The 17,348-nt window shown below is 39.1% G+C and overlaps 1 protein-coding gene across 1 annotated transcript; it reads right to left on the minus strand.

The window, feature by feature from the left end:
• Nucleotides 1-2,451: 2,451 nt before the first annotated feature.
• Nucleotides 2,452-14,797, minus strand: klf4 (Kruppel like factor 4). Its single transcript, XM_057818066.1, has 4 exons — nucleotides 14,393-14,797; nucleotides 7,775-8,576; nucleotides 7,244-7,414; nucleotides 2,452-4,387 (listed from the first exon to the last, which is right to left on the minus strand). The coding sequence occupies exons 1-4, from the start codon at nucleotides 14,477-14,479 to the stop codon at nucleotides 4,212-4,214; spliced, it is 1,236 nt and encodes a 411-aa protein (XP_057674049.1). The 5' UTR covers nucleotides 14,480-14,797; the 3' UTR covers nucleotides 2,452-4,211.
• Between the last annotated feature and the right edge of the window lie 2,551 nt (nucleotides 14,798-17,348).

The raw sequence follows: 17,348 nt of genomic DNA on the forward strand, positions 1-17,348 counted from the left end.
ATTATTTACACTATACTGTATACAATTTTTACATGAAATAGGAATCGAAGCAGAAAACCAAACACACAACTGACGTTTCTGGATGCTGGTCTGGCTGGCGAGGAGGACGAGTGCTGGTGGCAAGCTTCTTAAATAGGCCAGGGAGTCCAAACCCTGGCCAATCAGGGGGGACCCAATCAGGAGTGGCTGAATCACCAACACCGGCACCTAATTCACCAATCAGCCACCCAACTCACGCGCACACACACACACACACACACACACAGTGGAAAAAGCAGTAAAAAAAGAACCACTGACCCACAGGGTCATAACACCCCACCACCTAAAAATCAAGACATTTACTCCCCAGTGTAAATGTGCGATTCAGGTCTTTCGGGACAAGTATGACAGGACTGACAAAATTTTACAACATCAGACTTTAGTCCTGGCCAGAAACAAAAACGGAGGATGCAACTATATGTATTATTAACTCCTAGATGGCCAGGATCATGGGCCAAAGTCAGAACTTGGGAACGAAAAGGTTTGGGGACCACAACTTGGCACACAGAGTCGTGCATGGAACCAGAACTAGGTGTCCATGGGCGCATCAGGACCCCTTTTTCAAGGTGGTAAGAAACAGACTTTTGGAGTTTCGGATTTTTGACCAAGGGAAAACAGACAAATTATGGTCAGCGTTTTGGGCTGCGATTAGCTGATCTTTGTCAACTGACAGGGTCAGACTGTCATTATCAGGCTGGGACTTAACAAGAACTATTTTTTCACGGTTTACTTCAGCACACGGATTTTTAATAACCTCAGGAGAAGGGAAAACTTTCCAACCGGCCAAATCATTCCCGAGTATCAAATCAACTCTATTAGCTGTGGTCTAACGGCAATTTTTACTTTGCCCGTCACAAACAATCCATTTGAAGTGGGAGGGATGGCAGCGAATGATTCGCTGCCATCCCGCCCACTTCAAATGGATCGGATGTCTACTAATGACCATCTTATTGAAATTCACAGTAGAATCATCAACGGCACTGAAAGAGTTCCATTTAACACCATTTTTCCTGAATATTACCATCACTGCTAAATTCTATATTCACAAAAACAGAAATCCTCTTTTGAAATACATTTTATTATACAGTAATGTAAAATACAAAACATTTGGTAATAACAAAAGTATTTTTTTTTTTATCTACAAATGTACAAAGATCAAGATTATATTACATTTTATTTTGGATATACATGTAAAAACACAATAACCCTTTTTTTTTTTTTTGTTCCGTGTCATTCATTCTCTTATTTAAAAAGGGGGAAAAAAGGATAAAATGAAGGTTTTCATATAAATTATTGCACAATGCGACTTGCAGTGCATTCTCAGATTGCCTTCACCGCTCCAAAACCTGATTTTTTTTTTTTTTTTTTTTTTTTTGAGTGTGGAAGAGAGGACAACCACAAGATAAATGGCACTTTGTCACCGCTTCTTTGGTACCTTTGTTTTTTTAAAGTCACTGAGAACCGGTCGGTATAAATTACTTAACATTTGTACCTGAAGTGACAGGTGTAATGTGATTATTTATTTATAAAGCTATGCATTATTAATACAATGTTGCTGGTGATTTAACCCCTTGATGCCTGAATTTATATTTAACAAATATGCAAAAAGCATTGGAGGAATACTTAAAGAAAAAAAATAGCTAAATGTTTTGAAATCCTAAAATAAGATTTTAAAAAAAGAATACGTTGAAAATTTCAGATACAATAAATTTGACAAAAGGTAATTTAATAATGATTTTGGAAAAATAATTGTGATTTTCTGTATTTTCCTCTCGTTGGTTTTCCTTTTTTTTTTATTTTTTATTATTTTTAATTTAATTTTCTATTTATTTTTCATTCATCTTCTAAATCGCCTATACTCACGAGGGTGGTGGGGGTGCTAAAGCCTATCCTGGTTAACTGACAGGAGGCAGGGTACGCCCTGAACTGGTTGCTAGCCAGTCACAGGGCACATTGGCTGCGCACAGACTTATCTGTTTCCAATCTGATTCCGCCTCAAATCTGATTTTTAGGACTGACTGTTCACACTATTTTTTAGCAAGTGTCCAAATCAGATCCTGACCTGTTCACGCTGGGCCTCATTATTGACACACTTAAAAGGCTGCTGTGGCAACGAAGGCTTCATCCAGCATAGTGACATCGCGAACAGTCAAATCCCTTTTGAGCTGTTCAGACAGAAGCATCTTATCCAAATATGATATGAAACTACCTCCTGTATGTGGTTTCAATCCGCGAAAATCAGATTTCTGTGCTTTGTGACTGTTCAGACTACAAAAGAGCCATCTAGTTTCAATCTAGATGGGCTAAAAATCAGATATGACTGCCATTCTGAACAAGGCCAAAGAGAGAAAAACGACCATTCTCGCACAATTTGGAGTGTTTAATCAGCCACCCATGCAGGGGGTGCTTGGGATTTTAAAAAAAAAGTGTTTTGGTAGATGGATCTATATGTTGAAAAAGTTGTTGTTAATAACACCACTTGACACCTTGCTTGCTACCAGGTCAATCAGGTTGAATAAGGCGCTATTTGAATGGAAAAGTAAATTCGACAGAGCAGGCGTTAACATGGCACAAAAACAAATAAGCGATTTTTTTCTTCACAAAAACAGCGAAATTTTCGGAAATTTAATTTGAGGTCGAACATGAAGATGATAGTCCTTTGGTGTCTTCAAATAGGTAAGACATGCTTGCTTTGCAGCCATTTTATTGTTTGTTGTTGCTGTTGAGCTGCCGTCGTGCAGAGCGCTGTTGGATATTTATGTGCAATTTATGTTAGGGTTGTGAAACGGGTGTGTTAAACTGATACTTATTGGCCATTTTAGTCTTCAAATGAGTTTGTGTGTCATTGCGCTGTCCAGCTGCAGGGATTTGCTTTATAATACACGAGCGGTTTCATTTCCAATACAAAAACTCCACGCTGTCTTTGTAGTAGCCGAGTAGTAGGAGTTAAACTATTCAGCATGCGTGAGTACTGTTCACGCCTTATATGGAGGAAATACGCGAGCATGACAAATTTGGACAGAAACGGCTGTTTTTGTCACATTCAGCTGTTGGTCATTGTTCTCATTACAGATTGTGGGCGGTGTTCCCTGGATGCAGAATCATCCAATTCTCATTAACGGCGTATTTAAACGCAGGCAAACCACGCGAGATACTGCCTTGCTGGTCGCTATCAGATGTTTGGTACTCTCAAGCTTGTTATTCGCATTTGGCTAGTTTTGCCCCTGCCTTGGTTTGTTTGTCTGCTGCCCTTGTTTGGAATCTTCTACCTTGTGCAGGTATTTGTGTTACTTTTGTCAACTTGGTTTACCCTCAGGTTAGTTCTAGTGATCTCCGTAGACCAGTTGTCACAACTCTTTTTTTTGTTATCTCTTTTCGCCAATCGCGTGTTTTGCCTGTGTACAATAAACCTATTGAACTCCTCTCTTGTATGTTTTGGGGTCCAACCTTGTTTTCCGCATTCACGGACAGTAAGTTTTTGGATGGGAAACACACAAAAAAAAAAAAAAACACTCCCTTGGCACCCCCTAATGTGAGTGACTTCCAGCGCCCAAGCTACCATGCATGATTTTGGGATGTGGGAGGTACCAGAGAAAACCCACAAAGGCATGGGGAGCACATGCAAACACAGGGAGGCTGGAGCTGGGATTGAACCAACAATCAGAACTTTTAAGTGCTAACCACCCTCCCACTTTCCATTTTCACATGTATTCCCCAAATGCTTTTTGATTTATATTTGTTAGCTCATTCACTGCTATCCTAGGGAAATATATAGTGTGTGTATATATATATATATATATATATATATATATATATATATATATATATATATATATATACATATGAAATAAGTGTTGTGGTAGGGAAAAGAAGCATACATGTAACGAATTTTCATTCGCCCCTCCCATTCAAAATGGATCGGAAGTCAATGGCAGCCAATTAATTTAATATGAATTCAAGCATCAATGAGTTAATAAAGGCTTCTGGAGAGTTTCCACTTAAGATTCCAGTTGCTGGTCCTCTTTGAGTTTGGTCACATAAATAAAGACGATTTCCAGTTTTTTTGGTCCTGTTCCGACCCACGTTGGCAGGTCTCGTCTCGATTGTCTTTAGCCATGAAAGCCACAGCATGTCATTTGACAGTTTTTTCCTTTGTGTCTACAGTTTGCTCCTTACAAGTGTCTCTTCATGTGGAGCGCCAGGTGGTCTGACCTGGAAAAGGCCCGGTCACACTTTTGACACTGGAACGGCCGGTGTCCCGTGTGCTTCCTGTAGTGGCGCGTCAGCTCGTCTGAGCGTGCGAATTTCCAGCCGCAGCCCTCCCAGTCACAGTGGTAAGGCTTCTCTCCTGAGGGGGCAAGGCAAAGTTCGTGGTTATAAGCTGTAGGTTTTATGGCATTTGTGTCCAACTATGTCCACTATGAAAGGTTTATGACGCACTGTATTCCATTAACAGCGATAGGCGTCCAATCCATTTAAACCGGGAGGTTCGCTCTATTGCTGTCAACCCTCCCAAGTTCAAATGGACTGGAAGTCTATTTTTGAAAAACTTGCTTTAAATTCACAGATTAAAACATGATTAGACATCTATCATCATCAGCGGTGTGAATAAGTTAAACCCCCGATGCCTCATATATCAAATGTAGGAGTATGACAAAATATCGAAATGGTGACATATCGTGATACTTTGGATCTCAAAAGGTTATCGATATGCTCCTGCCAAGAATCGAGATATCATTTAAAAAAGGTGTCAATGTCTAAAAAAATGAAATAAAAACGAACCAACAAGTTGCTACCAAAATCTTCCACCATAATAGTGTCTCAGTTAACTCTTAAGGCTGCATTGACGGTGCTCAACGCCCAATCCATTTAGACTGGGAAAGTTCGTTCATTCGAAACCAGAGCATTCCCAGTGATTCTGTCCGATTTTCAGGGCATTTACGTGTCCTTGCTCTTCATTTTAGGGCATTTACAGGTCATTTCCTGTTGAGTTTAAGTCACTGCCGATTCATTTGGGTGATTCCCAAGTCATTTCCTGTTCTGTAACTCAAACAGGAAGAGACCCCTAAAATACCCCAAAATCAACAGGAAACAACTGAAAATCAACAGGTAGGCTAAATGGCCCAAAATTACCTCATTGCCTGGCATTGGCTGCCACCGACCGCCATAGACGTTCAATCCGTTTAAAGTGGGAGGGATGGCAGCGAATGATGGCAGCGAATCAACGAATGTTCATTAGCTGCCACCCTCCGACTTCAAATGGATTGGACGTCTACTAATGATAAGCTCATTCCAATTCACAGCAGAAGCTTGTTTTTCTGTTTATTAGTTGTTTGTAGAATATCCTAGAACGATTTCCTGACAAATGTATCGATAATCGTTGTATCGCCATATTGTCAGATCATCGTTATCGTGAGCTTTGTATCGCAAATCGTATCAGATCGTGAGGTAAGAGGTTCACACTCCTAATCAAATGTGAGAAACACATAGCATTATAAAAAATACTAAATATAAAAAATTAAATTGGAACAGAGCTAAAAATTGGGAAATCCTAAAATATAACTCATGAAGATAAAGAATAATATAGAATGGTTATGTTTTTTTTTTTTTTTTTTAATCAATAACAATTACCCAAAATACTAAAGTGCACTTCAACAACTGTAGAACTGTAGTAATAGCAATAAATTGTCACTGGGTGGCAGTATCGTCCTGCATAAATGAGTTCCATCACTACTCAGGTGTTTTCCAAGAGTTGCACGTCGTTTTACCTTGGTTATGAAGTAATTTTGTTGTTGTTTGTCATTCAATTTAAAAATAATAATCTTTGTTAGTTGTTCATAGGTTACGATGCTAGGAAAACATGAAAAAGTAAACATTTTTATTTTTTTTTATTTTATTTTACTAAAGGCTCGAAGTGTTTCAGTTTTGGATCAAACAGTTTTAACTATTGCTATAGTTAACTCATTGGCTGCCAGCCCAGAGTCAAATTGGATTGGACGTATGTCGCCGTCAATGGCAGAGAAACATGATCACTCAAAACTGCCATCCCAGTTGCATGTTAATGGTGGTGAATAAGTAACTATTGGACTGACACAGTATATGGTACACTGTCACTGTGCAATGAAAAGCATGGACCTTATAAACAACATAATAATGGTTTATAGAAGATTTTGATCAAGATTAAAAAAAAAAAAAAAAAAGGTCTTCCTATCATTTTTGAAAGCATCAGTGGTACCTCTACTTACAACATTAATTGGTTCTGGAAGTAGTTTCATAAATTGAAAATCCCATAAGTACAGACGCGATTTTCCATGTACCGTATTTTTCTGACTATACATTTTTTTCAGAGGCAGAGGGTGCGTCTTATACTCTGGAGCAACTTATGTGTGAAATTATTAACACATTATTATATCTTTGTTGCTTGTTAGCATGTTCTGCATGCTATAGTTAGCTCTTTAACTCTGTTACATTAACATACCAGGCAGGTTCTCAGTTCGTTGTTTATGCATCATATAATGTTAGCATACCGTAAACTTATTCAGCCTGTTGTTTTCTATTGTATTTTTATTTTAAATTACCTTTCAAGATGACATATCTGTTCTTGGTGCAGGATTCTATCAAATACATTTCACCCAAAAAATGCGACCTATACTCCGGTGTGACTTATTTTTTCCCCTTTTTATTGCACATTTTTTGGCTGGTGTGACTTATAGTCCAAAAATACGGTAGGTGCCCCCAAAATTCAGACATAAATCTTTCATAAAGCATCAAAACATGTAACAACTACATGTTACAATTAGATTATTGCGCAATAACAATAAAATGAGTTGCGCATAGTGTGAAAAACAAAAAAATATGCTATCGGAACATGAGGGGCTAATAAAAAGGATGCTGGGACACACACATACTGTAGAGGTCCCTCTTAGCCAATTGGATGCTAGGAAGGCTATGCTAGGCAATAGCCAATGTCAGAGCAGCTATAAGTATGTTAAGTTTAGTAAACTCTAAAAGCTGCGAGTAGCAGCCCATACTGTATTTTTGCCTCTCGTATCCTGAAATTTCTTTCGTAACAAGAGGCAATATTTTCCCATTGAGGCGTGTAAATTCCTTATGTAGAGACGTTTGTAAGTAGAGGTACCACTGTATATGTAGGTATACTATAATATAGAAGTACTAAACAAGAGCTCCGTGTTGGACTGTTTACCTGTGTGTGTGCGGTGATGCGCTTTGAGATGCGAGCTCTTGGTGTACGTCTTCCCGCAGCCGACATAGTCGCACGTGTGCGTGGCGACGCGCTTCCGGGGCCACGAGCGCCGCCCGCGCTTTGGCTTGGGTTCCTCTGGCAAACAGTCCCCGCCGGAAACCATGTGAGGGTCTGCGTAAAAAGAGGGGAAGGTCAAGCCGTTGGGCTTTTTTGACGCAATGTGGTGTGAGAGCTACAGAGCCGTCCGGTGGAAAACGAGTCATAGCCATACAAGAAAAACAATGTTACATTTGCTTCACATCTGGTCTGGTTTCTTCAAGTCTACGATTAAAAGACGGTTTTGTGTCCAAGGACGTGGGATGTCGGTTTTAATCCCTTTCAAGCGCTTGTCTTAGGCTGTAATTACAACCCACCATGTTGTATAGGCTCTATTTAAAAAAGGATTTCTTTGACAATCTGGTCTTTGTTAGTGTCTGCGTGTCTTTTCATCCGACGAATACAACAACGCTGGACATGGCGTGAGGCGCTTACCTTGGTACTGCTGCATGGCGGTGGCCTGAGGGTAGGCGGTGTATCCTTGCGGCGAGCCGTGATGGTAACCGTGGGGATGGAGAGGAATTTGGGCGTGAGGGTGGCCCAACACCTGGTGCTCGCGGCTCAGGGGGTGATCTGGAGAGAGCGACGAGGATGAGGACAGACGTCCTCGTCCATTTCCGGGGAACCCGTGCAATTCCAGGTGACCGGGCCGCTGCCGGTGCAGGTCCATGGGCTGCGAGATTGTACAGTTACTGGGGGCCTCCTGCTTTATCCGGTGGCACGTAAATGGTGGCGAGGCCCGTGAAGCGGGGCGGTCTGAAGTAGCGTTAACGCAAGCCTTTGGGTTGTACTCCCCCAGGTCTACTGTGGTCTTCACCACAAATTTGCCATGCAGGCTGGTCGGGTGGAGGTACGCCGGGTCAAGTTCGGGTCTCATGAGTTCTGCCACGAAGCCACCAGAGGGTGAAACGTCACTGATGTCCGGGATGGTGTAGAGCAAGTCGGCCGAGCCCTGAGGGGAAGGCAGCAGGGGGTAGGAAGAGGAGAAAGAATTGGGCGAGCCGGGCGGCAGGGCTTGGACGGAACCGCACGCCATGACGTCGTCGTCTTGTTGCTGCTGTTGTTGCTGTTGCTGGAGCATGGAGTTGGACAGAATGAAGTCATAGTCCAAGTCGAGGTCTGGTTCCACGTCTTTCTTGGACATGCTTGGAATTGTGGTAGCAGTGGGATGGTCTGGGTCCGCGCTTCCACTTGGCACACCGAGTTTCTTAAGATGGGACAGCTCGTCCTTCCATCTCTAGGAGAAAGTTACAGATGTATCAATGACCGAATAGTACGCCAATGGTATCAAACTGGTGTTTTGGACCAGATTCTGAAATACGGTATTGGCTGCCATTCGATAGACGTCCAATCCATTTGAACTGGAAGGGATGGCAGCGAATGGTTAACACCAAAAAATATTAACCAGGAACACCTCCCAGTTCTAATGGATTGGACGTCTACTCGTGATAAACTCTTTACAGCAATAGGTGGAAGACAACAAAAAGTACAATAATATACATTTTAGTGGAAGTATTGCATTAGAAATGTATTCGACTGAGTTGGAACTCTTTCTTCAAGACTTGGTTTTGAGTCCACTATTCTCTTTAAAGTCGAATGTATTACGCCATAGTGCTTAACACATAAATCTGTTGTATTGCCTACTTTACTACTACCTGGTTTGGTCTATTCCAGGGGTGTCAAGCACCACGCCAGACGTGGGATTTGTCTACCTAACAGGCACGTAGCAGCCCATTCATACTGTTCGATCCAGAATCATGCTTTTATTTTGACACCAGTGCATAAAACCAGAGATTTGTGTGATCATGTGCACGCGCTAATGCACTTGGCTTTATTCAGTCAGAATGGGTTGGATATCTAACACCGCCAAAGGCAGCCAATTATAATTTTTGGACTATAAAGCGCACCTGACTATAAGCCGCCACCCACAAATTTGACACAAAAAGGGCATTTGTTCATAGATAAGCCGCACTGGACTATAAGCCGCACCTGTCCTCACTGTATTATGGAATGTTTACACCAAAAAATATTAACCAGGAACACTTTATTTGACGGCGGCATCATACGACTGTCATGAGATCAAATGAACCACTATGAAGCTTTGAACCAATTGGCTTCAAGAGGCTTCATTTGGCCATCACTGCTTCCTCTGAGGAGACCGTCAACCTCTGCTGCCACCTGCTGTAAAAACTGTTGTTGTCCAACATGCCTCTTAGCATGCATTGCAGCGCTTCAGATGTAAATTACAATCAAAATTCATGTTCTGTTCGGTTTCTTCAGTTACTGTTCCAGTTGTTTCATTAATTGCAAGTTATGGTATTTGGTAACACTTTATTTGACAGTGGTGCACGGAACTGTCATGAGCGTTAATGAATACTTAGAACAAAATGTCATTTAGTGTTATCCGGCAAATTATTTACCTTTTGAATGGATGTAAAAGATCCAAGCTGGACATAAATGGAGTTAGTGACATAATTTGCTGGATGACATTTAATGACATCTGTCATAAGCATTCAGTAATGCCCATCATAATGTGATGTCATAATTATGACGGTCAAATAAAGTGTTACCTATTAACCCAACTAAATCAACAAATAAGCCGCACTGGACTATAAGCCGCAGATTCAAAATGAAGGAAACAAGTAGCGGCTTATAGTCCGAAAATTATGGTAGTTGACAAGGAAGAGACCCATAAATGCCCCAAAACCAACAGGAAGTGACATGAAATCAACAACAAAAAAATACCTGGAAATGCCCCAAATTGAAAGGAAGTAATCAGGAAATGGTCCAAAATGTACAGGAAGTACTCCCAAATGTGTAGGAAGTGACCCTAAATTAACTCTTTGGCTGCTATTGACAACAATGGACATTCAATTCAATTTAACTAGGGCAACTGACTGTGAATGCTCATCTTTCAGTGCCATTGACAGCGAATGATTATACATTAATGACATTGTTTGCCTATAACGTTGTTATTCGAACAACAGACATCCTTTGTAGTGAATAGTTGGCTGATTTATGCAGCCCATGAAAGTCACCATTTCAATAATTATACTTAATAAATGTCAGATCAGGAAAATGACTTTGATCATTGATGAATGTTTTTCTCTTTGCCTTCAAAAAGTCTCGCCTGTTATTTACGTTTAGGGTCAAAATTACCATAAACAGCATTTATAGATATGTGCACCTCACAATTCGGCATGCTACATGATGTGGTATGCTTTGAATCCTTATTTTTCTGTTTTAAAACTTTGTCTAAAAAAAAAAAAAAGATTCCAGAACATGGGAGAGTTTGTTTTTCTTTCAAATATTTTTCCCCAGAGTTATCATTTTAAATTGATGGATGCTACTCTTGTGCAGATAAAGCGTAGTAATCCCTAAAATAAATTTTGCAGCAAATATGCGTTCGTTCCATTTTGAAAAAGTCTTTAACTCATCGGCTGCCATTGACGGCGATGGCGGCTACTAGTGTAAAATTAATTTAAATTCACAACATAATGATAAATAGACATTTATCATCATCAATAGGCACTGCGAGCGTTCATGAGACATGTTGTTTTCTGTTCGTTTGAGTCGTTTGATGTATGTTATTAGTTAAGGTAGTTGTTCATATACATTGCTGAGCTCTAGAATAATAATAAAAATTAAAAAAAAAGATTGGCATCATGAAATGTTTTCATGTGTCGTCTCGATATATGAACCACTAAAATTATATTCTTTCTGTAACTAAAATCACGATGAACTGAATGTGCTTTGTATGTGTTTTTTTTATAAGACACAATATTGTGTAATAAGATTTATAAATGCATTATTTTTTACAGAAATATATCAAAGATTATGATTATGACTGTTTGTTTAACAAAATGATTGAAAATGATCTAAAATAGTTGCGCTATTATTGATGCTAGCTAAACTTATAATTTTTGTTAGAAAATCACTGTTTCACAGGCATATAAATACGAATGTGACAGTTTGAGTTTGTGTGATGGGAAATCAAATGACGACAGTTGCCTTAACCCTTCAAAATGACTGAAAATCTAAACAGTTATTTATATTTTTGAGTGTTTACTCATTTACTGTATTTACTTTGAAAAAAAAAAAAAAAAAAAACTAAGTATGATTTTTTTAAATAAAAAAGTTCTTAAATAGAAAACAGTAAATATTCTGTGATTTATATATTTTTAATGTTTGTTTAAAAAAAAAATAAAAACAACAACAAGGAAGTTATCTTTTTTATTTTAGAAAAAAATATATGTTTACATTTTTTTTAAATTTAATCAAATGAAGCATGAGTGCTCACAGTCAATCCTCCCAGTTTAAATGAATTGGACATCTATCGTTGTCAATGAGTTGAATACCAAGTTTAAAAAAAAAAATAAAAATAAAAAACTTCCGTGTGTTACTCGAAGCCATCACCGGCGTTTATTTCTGTCTGTAATCATTTTACTTTAAAATTATTTTACTTTAATCAAAGTACTTTTTTTTTTTAAATCAAGATTTTATTACTTATTATTGTATTTTATTTGTTAAAAATACAAACAAAAATGCAGTCATTATTAATAAGAATTAAAAAATATATATATAATTATAACAATTTGTGTCAAGTAGCCCACAATGCCTTAATGTCTACAACCTCATTGGCTGCCCCTGACGGCGATAGACGTCCAATACATTTTGACTGGGAGGGTTAGCAGCAATCATTACATTCGTAGTAACTCAGCTCAGCTCTAGTTAACTCATTGGCTGCCATTGACAGCTTTAAACGTCCAATCTAATTTGTCTGGAAGGCCTGGCAGTGATTGTTCAATGGATAATAACGCATAAAACAAGGGTCACCAACTCGGGTCCTGAGGGGCACCTATCCAGTCTGTTTTCAATGTCTCCCTCTTCTAACACACTTTAAATGATCAACACATCAGCAAGCTCTCTAGAAGCCTGTTGATTAACATTGACGGCGATAGACGTCCAATCCATTTTGGAGTTGGTGGCTGGCACAGATTAGAAGGTTGACGCCAACACTCCTAGTCAGATTAAATCGGACCAAGGGCGTAGTTTTGCATAGGGACAGTAGAGACGTAACACTACTAACTTTTCAGGATGCTCAAATTGCATTATATAATGAGTTCAGTTATACATATAAGTAATTTAGATTGTCTTCCCATATGTTGTTAGGACGGAATTGACCCTACCATTATTAAGTGAATTATTTACATTATGTTCAGACTTATTCATTCAGCAATTCACTTGCTGAATGTGCCGGTCCATTTTGCCCTCTCAAACATATGTTTGATTGGCTGATGACTTGCATCCATTGAAAATGTGTTTATTTATTTTCAAGGTTAATGACTGTAATTTTCGCACTACAAGGCGCACCTGTCTATAAGCCGCCACCCACCAAATTTGACACGAAAACAGCACCTTTTTTTCATAGATAAGCCGCACTGGACTATAAGCCGCAGCTTTCCTCAGTCTTATGGGATATTTACACCAAAATATATTAGCGTTAACCCTTTAACTGACAGCAGCATTATACGACTGTCATGAGACCAAATGAACCACCATGAAGCTTTGAACCAATTGGCTGCAAAGCTTCATTGCTTCAAGAAGCTTCATTTGGCCATCACTGCTCCCTTGGGGGAGACTGTCAACCTCTGCTGCCACCTGATGTCAACAATGTTGTTGTCCAAAATGCCTCCTAGCATGCTTTGCAGCGCTACAGATGTAAATAACAATCAAAATTCATGTTTTGTGCTAATTATTTCTTCAGTTACTGTTACAGTTGTTTTATTAATTGCTAGTTATAGTAATTGCTAACACTTTTATTTATAGTGGTGCCATAAGAGTGTCATTAGATAATCAAAATTGTGACATGACGCTGCCATGAGCATTAATGAATGCTTATAACAGACGCCATTTAGTGTTATCCGGCAAATTATCTCACTTTTAAGTGGTTGTTAAAGATCCAAGCTGTACAAACCTCGAGTTAGTGACATCCGGATGACACTTAATAATATCTGTCATAAGCATCCAGTAATGCCAATGACTGTGTCATGTCATGACAGTCTTATCACAGTCTTATGATGTTGCTGTTAAATAAAGTGTTATCTATTAACCCAAATAAATCAACAAATAAGCCTCACTGGACTATAAAACGCAGGATTCAAAATGAAGGAAAAAATTAGCGGCTTATAGTCCGAAAATTACGGTATTTAAAAATATTTGTATTTGCAGCCTATGCACACAATTTTTCAGATAATCGTATTAATAATAGTCTGTGTAAAAAAATGTCTTTTTTTGTTGTTGTTAAGTTTAGCTGTGCTTGTGGACAAACGCAGTAGTGTTTTACCTGAAGGAAGGTTCCATTTTTATTTATTTTTATTATACCCTAAGAAATTTTTTCAGTTATATTTATTTAGACAATGTTGAATGATCTTAAGAAAAATGTTTATTTTTTGCATTCCTAGATAGTTAAGAGGTTGTTAACAAGTCGGTATTTATTGTGTATGTTAATTTATGTTCGTATATTGCAATTTCAAGTTGCTAATAAAATCCAGACATTTATTTTGGAAGTTTTCAAAATGTTTCTTAAGTTTATTTTGAAAACAAAGGTTTGAATCTAACGGCGTATCACCTGAACCAACACACATGAAAGTTAGTATAAGTCAATACAGATTTATTTTGCAATGATCTTTTAGCCAATTAATTAAGTTAATATTCATGAAAGGCCTGACCCCCGTTCACCCAATCTGTTTGGTCTTCATTAATGTCCCGTCCCCAAGCACCAATGTTGAGACCAAACGTACGCCCTTGAATTGGACGTCTATTGCCGTCAATGACAGTGGGAGTTAAATTTGATATGCAAGTGTGAACGCCAGGTCAATATGTGGTCGATAGGTTTTTGTTATTGTTTTAATCACCCAAATAGTTACTTGTCTTTATAGGTTTTTGTTATTGTTTTAATCACCCAAATAGTTACTTGTCCTTAAGGGTTAAAGACACTAGAGAAGTGCAACACCTGTATAATATAGCAGTGAGACTCTTGTTTGTACTCACTAGGTTGGCACTTGAGATGGCTTTGGTCTTGACAGCGGGGCTGGTAAAGGTGGAAATGGACGGCAGCAGGGTCCCTCCTAAAGCCATCTCCGCGTCATTTGGAAGCTGCCTAAAGTTTAAAAAGTAAAAAGAAAAATAAGATGTTGGTCCTCAACTTGTAAGTCCTTGGTGGTGGTCCAAAAAGCACCTCATTCACGAAAAGTTCAATTCAAACTTGGGTTTAAAAAAAAAAAAAAAAAAAAGTAGCCGTTCCGAGTTGTGTCAAGACATGCTGCGGAAGAAGAAGCCCCCCACGCGTGGGTTAGTTGGTTGTTATTTATGTTGTGGTAAGACACGAAGGCGCCGGCTGTGTTTGTGGGGGCTGGGGGTCGGGGGGGATTCCCTTGCTGGCCACGCGCGAAAGGAGCGCTGGCAGCCCGTCTGGGTGCGTGTGAAGTGGGAGCTGCGCGCCGAGAAGTGCCTCTTAAAGGAGAGGAGTGGCTTAAAGCGCCGGCTGAGGCTCCACGGCAACGGGGAGCAAAACACGAGCACCGCGAGGCGTTGTTTGTGTTAGCAACAGTTACCCATGCGCACTCTGGTTCTGCATGCGAAAAGTGCCTGACTGAAGACCTGTAAAAATAAAAAAGTTACTCGCCGGAAGAGTACTTCATAGTCCTATCCGATGCCTTGTTCAGACGTATATACATAAACGCAGGATTAAAATATAGTCCCATAAAGTGGCTTTTTTTCGGAAGGGGACATTTAAATGGGACATTCATTGGTTGTCATTGACGGCAAAAGATGTCCAATATATTTTGACTGGGGGATTTGCTGCCATCGCTCCCAGTCAAAATGGATTGGACGTCTACTTGTGAAAAACTCGTTTAAATTCACAGCAGTTAAAAGCCCATCCAGTTACAATGGACTTGATTGCCGTCAATAATACAGAAAAAACATCATTCACTGGCAGCCCTTCCAATTCAAGTGAATTGGACGTTTATCGCTATCAATGGCAGTTATTGATACCATAACCACGATCATACGCGGAGTTTAAGGGGGGCCAAGGGGGCATGACGAAAAATGTCATTGGATGCAATTGACTTTCCTATATATGCTTTTAAAATTAAGACTTTACGGGTAAAATGTTGTCTATGAAATTTTTCAAAGCAATAAAACAACAAAAATATTTTTATCATGGGTCAAAATTATTTTTCAAACAGATCATGTGACTAGCCCCTTAGACGGTCATTTGCTATGCTTAGCCAAAACCACACACACAAAAGATGGGTACACGTAATTTTTCAAACCTAAGCTTTCAAAAGCGACAACAACTACTGAGCAAGAACCAAAGATTGAAAATGTGGACCATGAAACGCCAGAGAGCACCGCCAAAATGATGAGCGGAGTTTCAATTTGCTCCACTAAAGACACTAATTGTACAACAAAGCCACTACCAGTGGGCATACCATATTCAATGGATGACGATCATAGCGAAAATGATAGCTGTCCTAAGCAGACTGATTTAAAATTCCCGTCAGAAATGATGTGGAACAAAAAACCGATCACTTTCAACTTATTATTATGAAATATTCTTGTAAATTTTATTACTGACACTGCGTCTTAGGGTCATCAATATGTTGTGCCCCATCAGCCCCAAAAGTCAAACTCCACCTATGACCATGATCCAAAACAAAGTGTAACTGCTTTTTAATGAATATCTGTTCAGAAACAATGGTCCTCAGTACTTTGATTTAAAAAAGAAAGAAAAAAAACTTTATAAGTGAAATACATTAAACATGCGAGCTCTTAATCATGAATAGGTTGAGGATTTATTTTGCATATCACTACTAGGCATGTGCCGGTATGAGATTCTGACAGTATGATAACCTTACGCAAAAATATCAAGGTTTCAAGGTATTGCAATTAAAGCTCTAAAATGTTAGAGATATCTGGGGTAAAAAATACAACTTTTTTTCCATTGAACAGGATTTTTATTTTTCAAAGCATATTAGCAAATTGGAACATAAGTATAATGCTGAGTTGAAATTTAAGAAATATGTATATAATTAAATAACTGAAATATTCTAAATAAAATTGAAATAAATCCAGTCCTTTACGTAAGCGTAAACCCACAGCCCAACATTATTACCATCAGAACAAAAATAATTGAATTATTTTCCATAAAAAGCACGCGCATGACTTGTATCATGTTTACATTATACACAACACTCTCTTTCTCAACACTGACAGTTGCCAGAGAGAAAAAAAAAAAACACATGTTTTACCACCGCTAGACACACAAAACAAACTGGAGATAACTCATAGCTGGTGGGAAATGTTCATGACAGTGTTTACTAATGTTGCACCGATACCAGTATCGGCGTTGGGGCCGATACAGCACTAAAATGGTGCGATCGGTATCGGCGAGTACCGACAAATAGGGCGCCGATAACATTTACTGGTATCACTTGAACGCAGCCTTCTTTCTCCTGACACTCACAACACTCTGTGTTGTGTGGTGACACATGATCAATTTGCATGTCAAGCAGCTATCTCTATTGGCCTGCTCCAGACCAACGAGAGCAGGCCAATGGCTGCTCTTAACCAATGCTGGGGCAGCTTTTTCAAATGGAAAAACGAACCAGGAAAATAAAATGTCAGCGGTCTGGGAATATTTTAGCATAGACACTCAGTCGAGAACAATGGCTGCATTAAAGATTTGCGGCCTGAAAGTTTCGAGAGGTGGAATTAAATCGGCCAGTTTCAATACCTCGAACCTGATAAAACATTTGAAGACGAAACGTGAACGAACACAGAGTTTGAGGTTACAACAGCAGTAACTGCTATGAAGTTAAGGGGGCTGGACTGGTGCAACAAACCGTGGTCAGTTCACTTCGTCTACTTTTATTGTCTTTTACTGAAAGAAATGCTGCAGTAATTTGAGACCTGTTTCAAAACAAGTTCTGTAGAAGTAAGC

The sequence above is a fragment of the Corythoichthys intestinalis genome, chromosome 17 (assembly GCF_030265065.1).
Source record: "Corythoichthys intestinalis isolate RoL2023-P3 chromosome 17, ASM3026506v1, whole genome shotgun sequence".
In the NCBI taxonomy this organism is placed as follows: domain Eukaryota; kingdom Metazoa; phylum Chordata; class Actinopteri; order Syngnathiformes; family Syngnathidae; genus Corythoichthys; species Corythoichthys intestinalis.

Excerpts from the sequence above, each read along its gene's own strand:
- klf4 (XM_057818066.1), bottom strand. The coding sequence starts at position 14,479 with ATGGCTTTAGGAGGGACCCTGCTGCCGTCCATTTCCACCTTTACCAGC. Across the intron at positions 7,415-7,774 it reads CGCCATGCAGCAGTACCAAG|ACCCTCACATGGTTTCCGGC; the intron begins GTAAGCGCCTCA and ends CTTTTTACGCAG. Across the intron at positions 4,388-7,243 it reads GCATCACCGCACACACACAG|GAGAGAAGCCTTACCACTGT; the intron begins GTAAACAGTCCA and ends TTGCCCCCTCAG.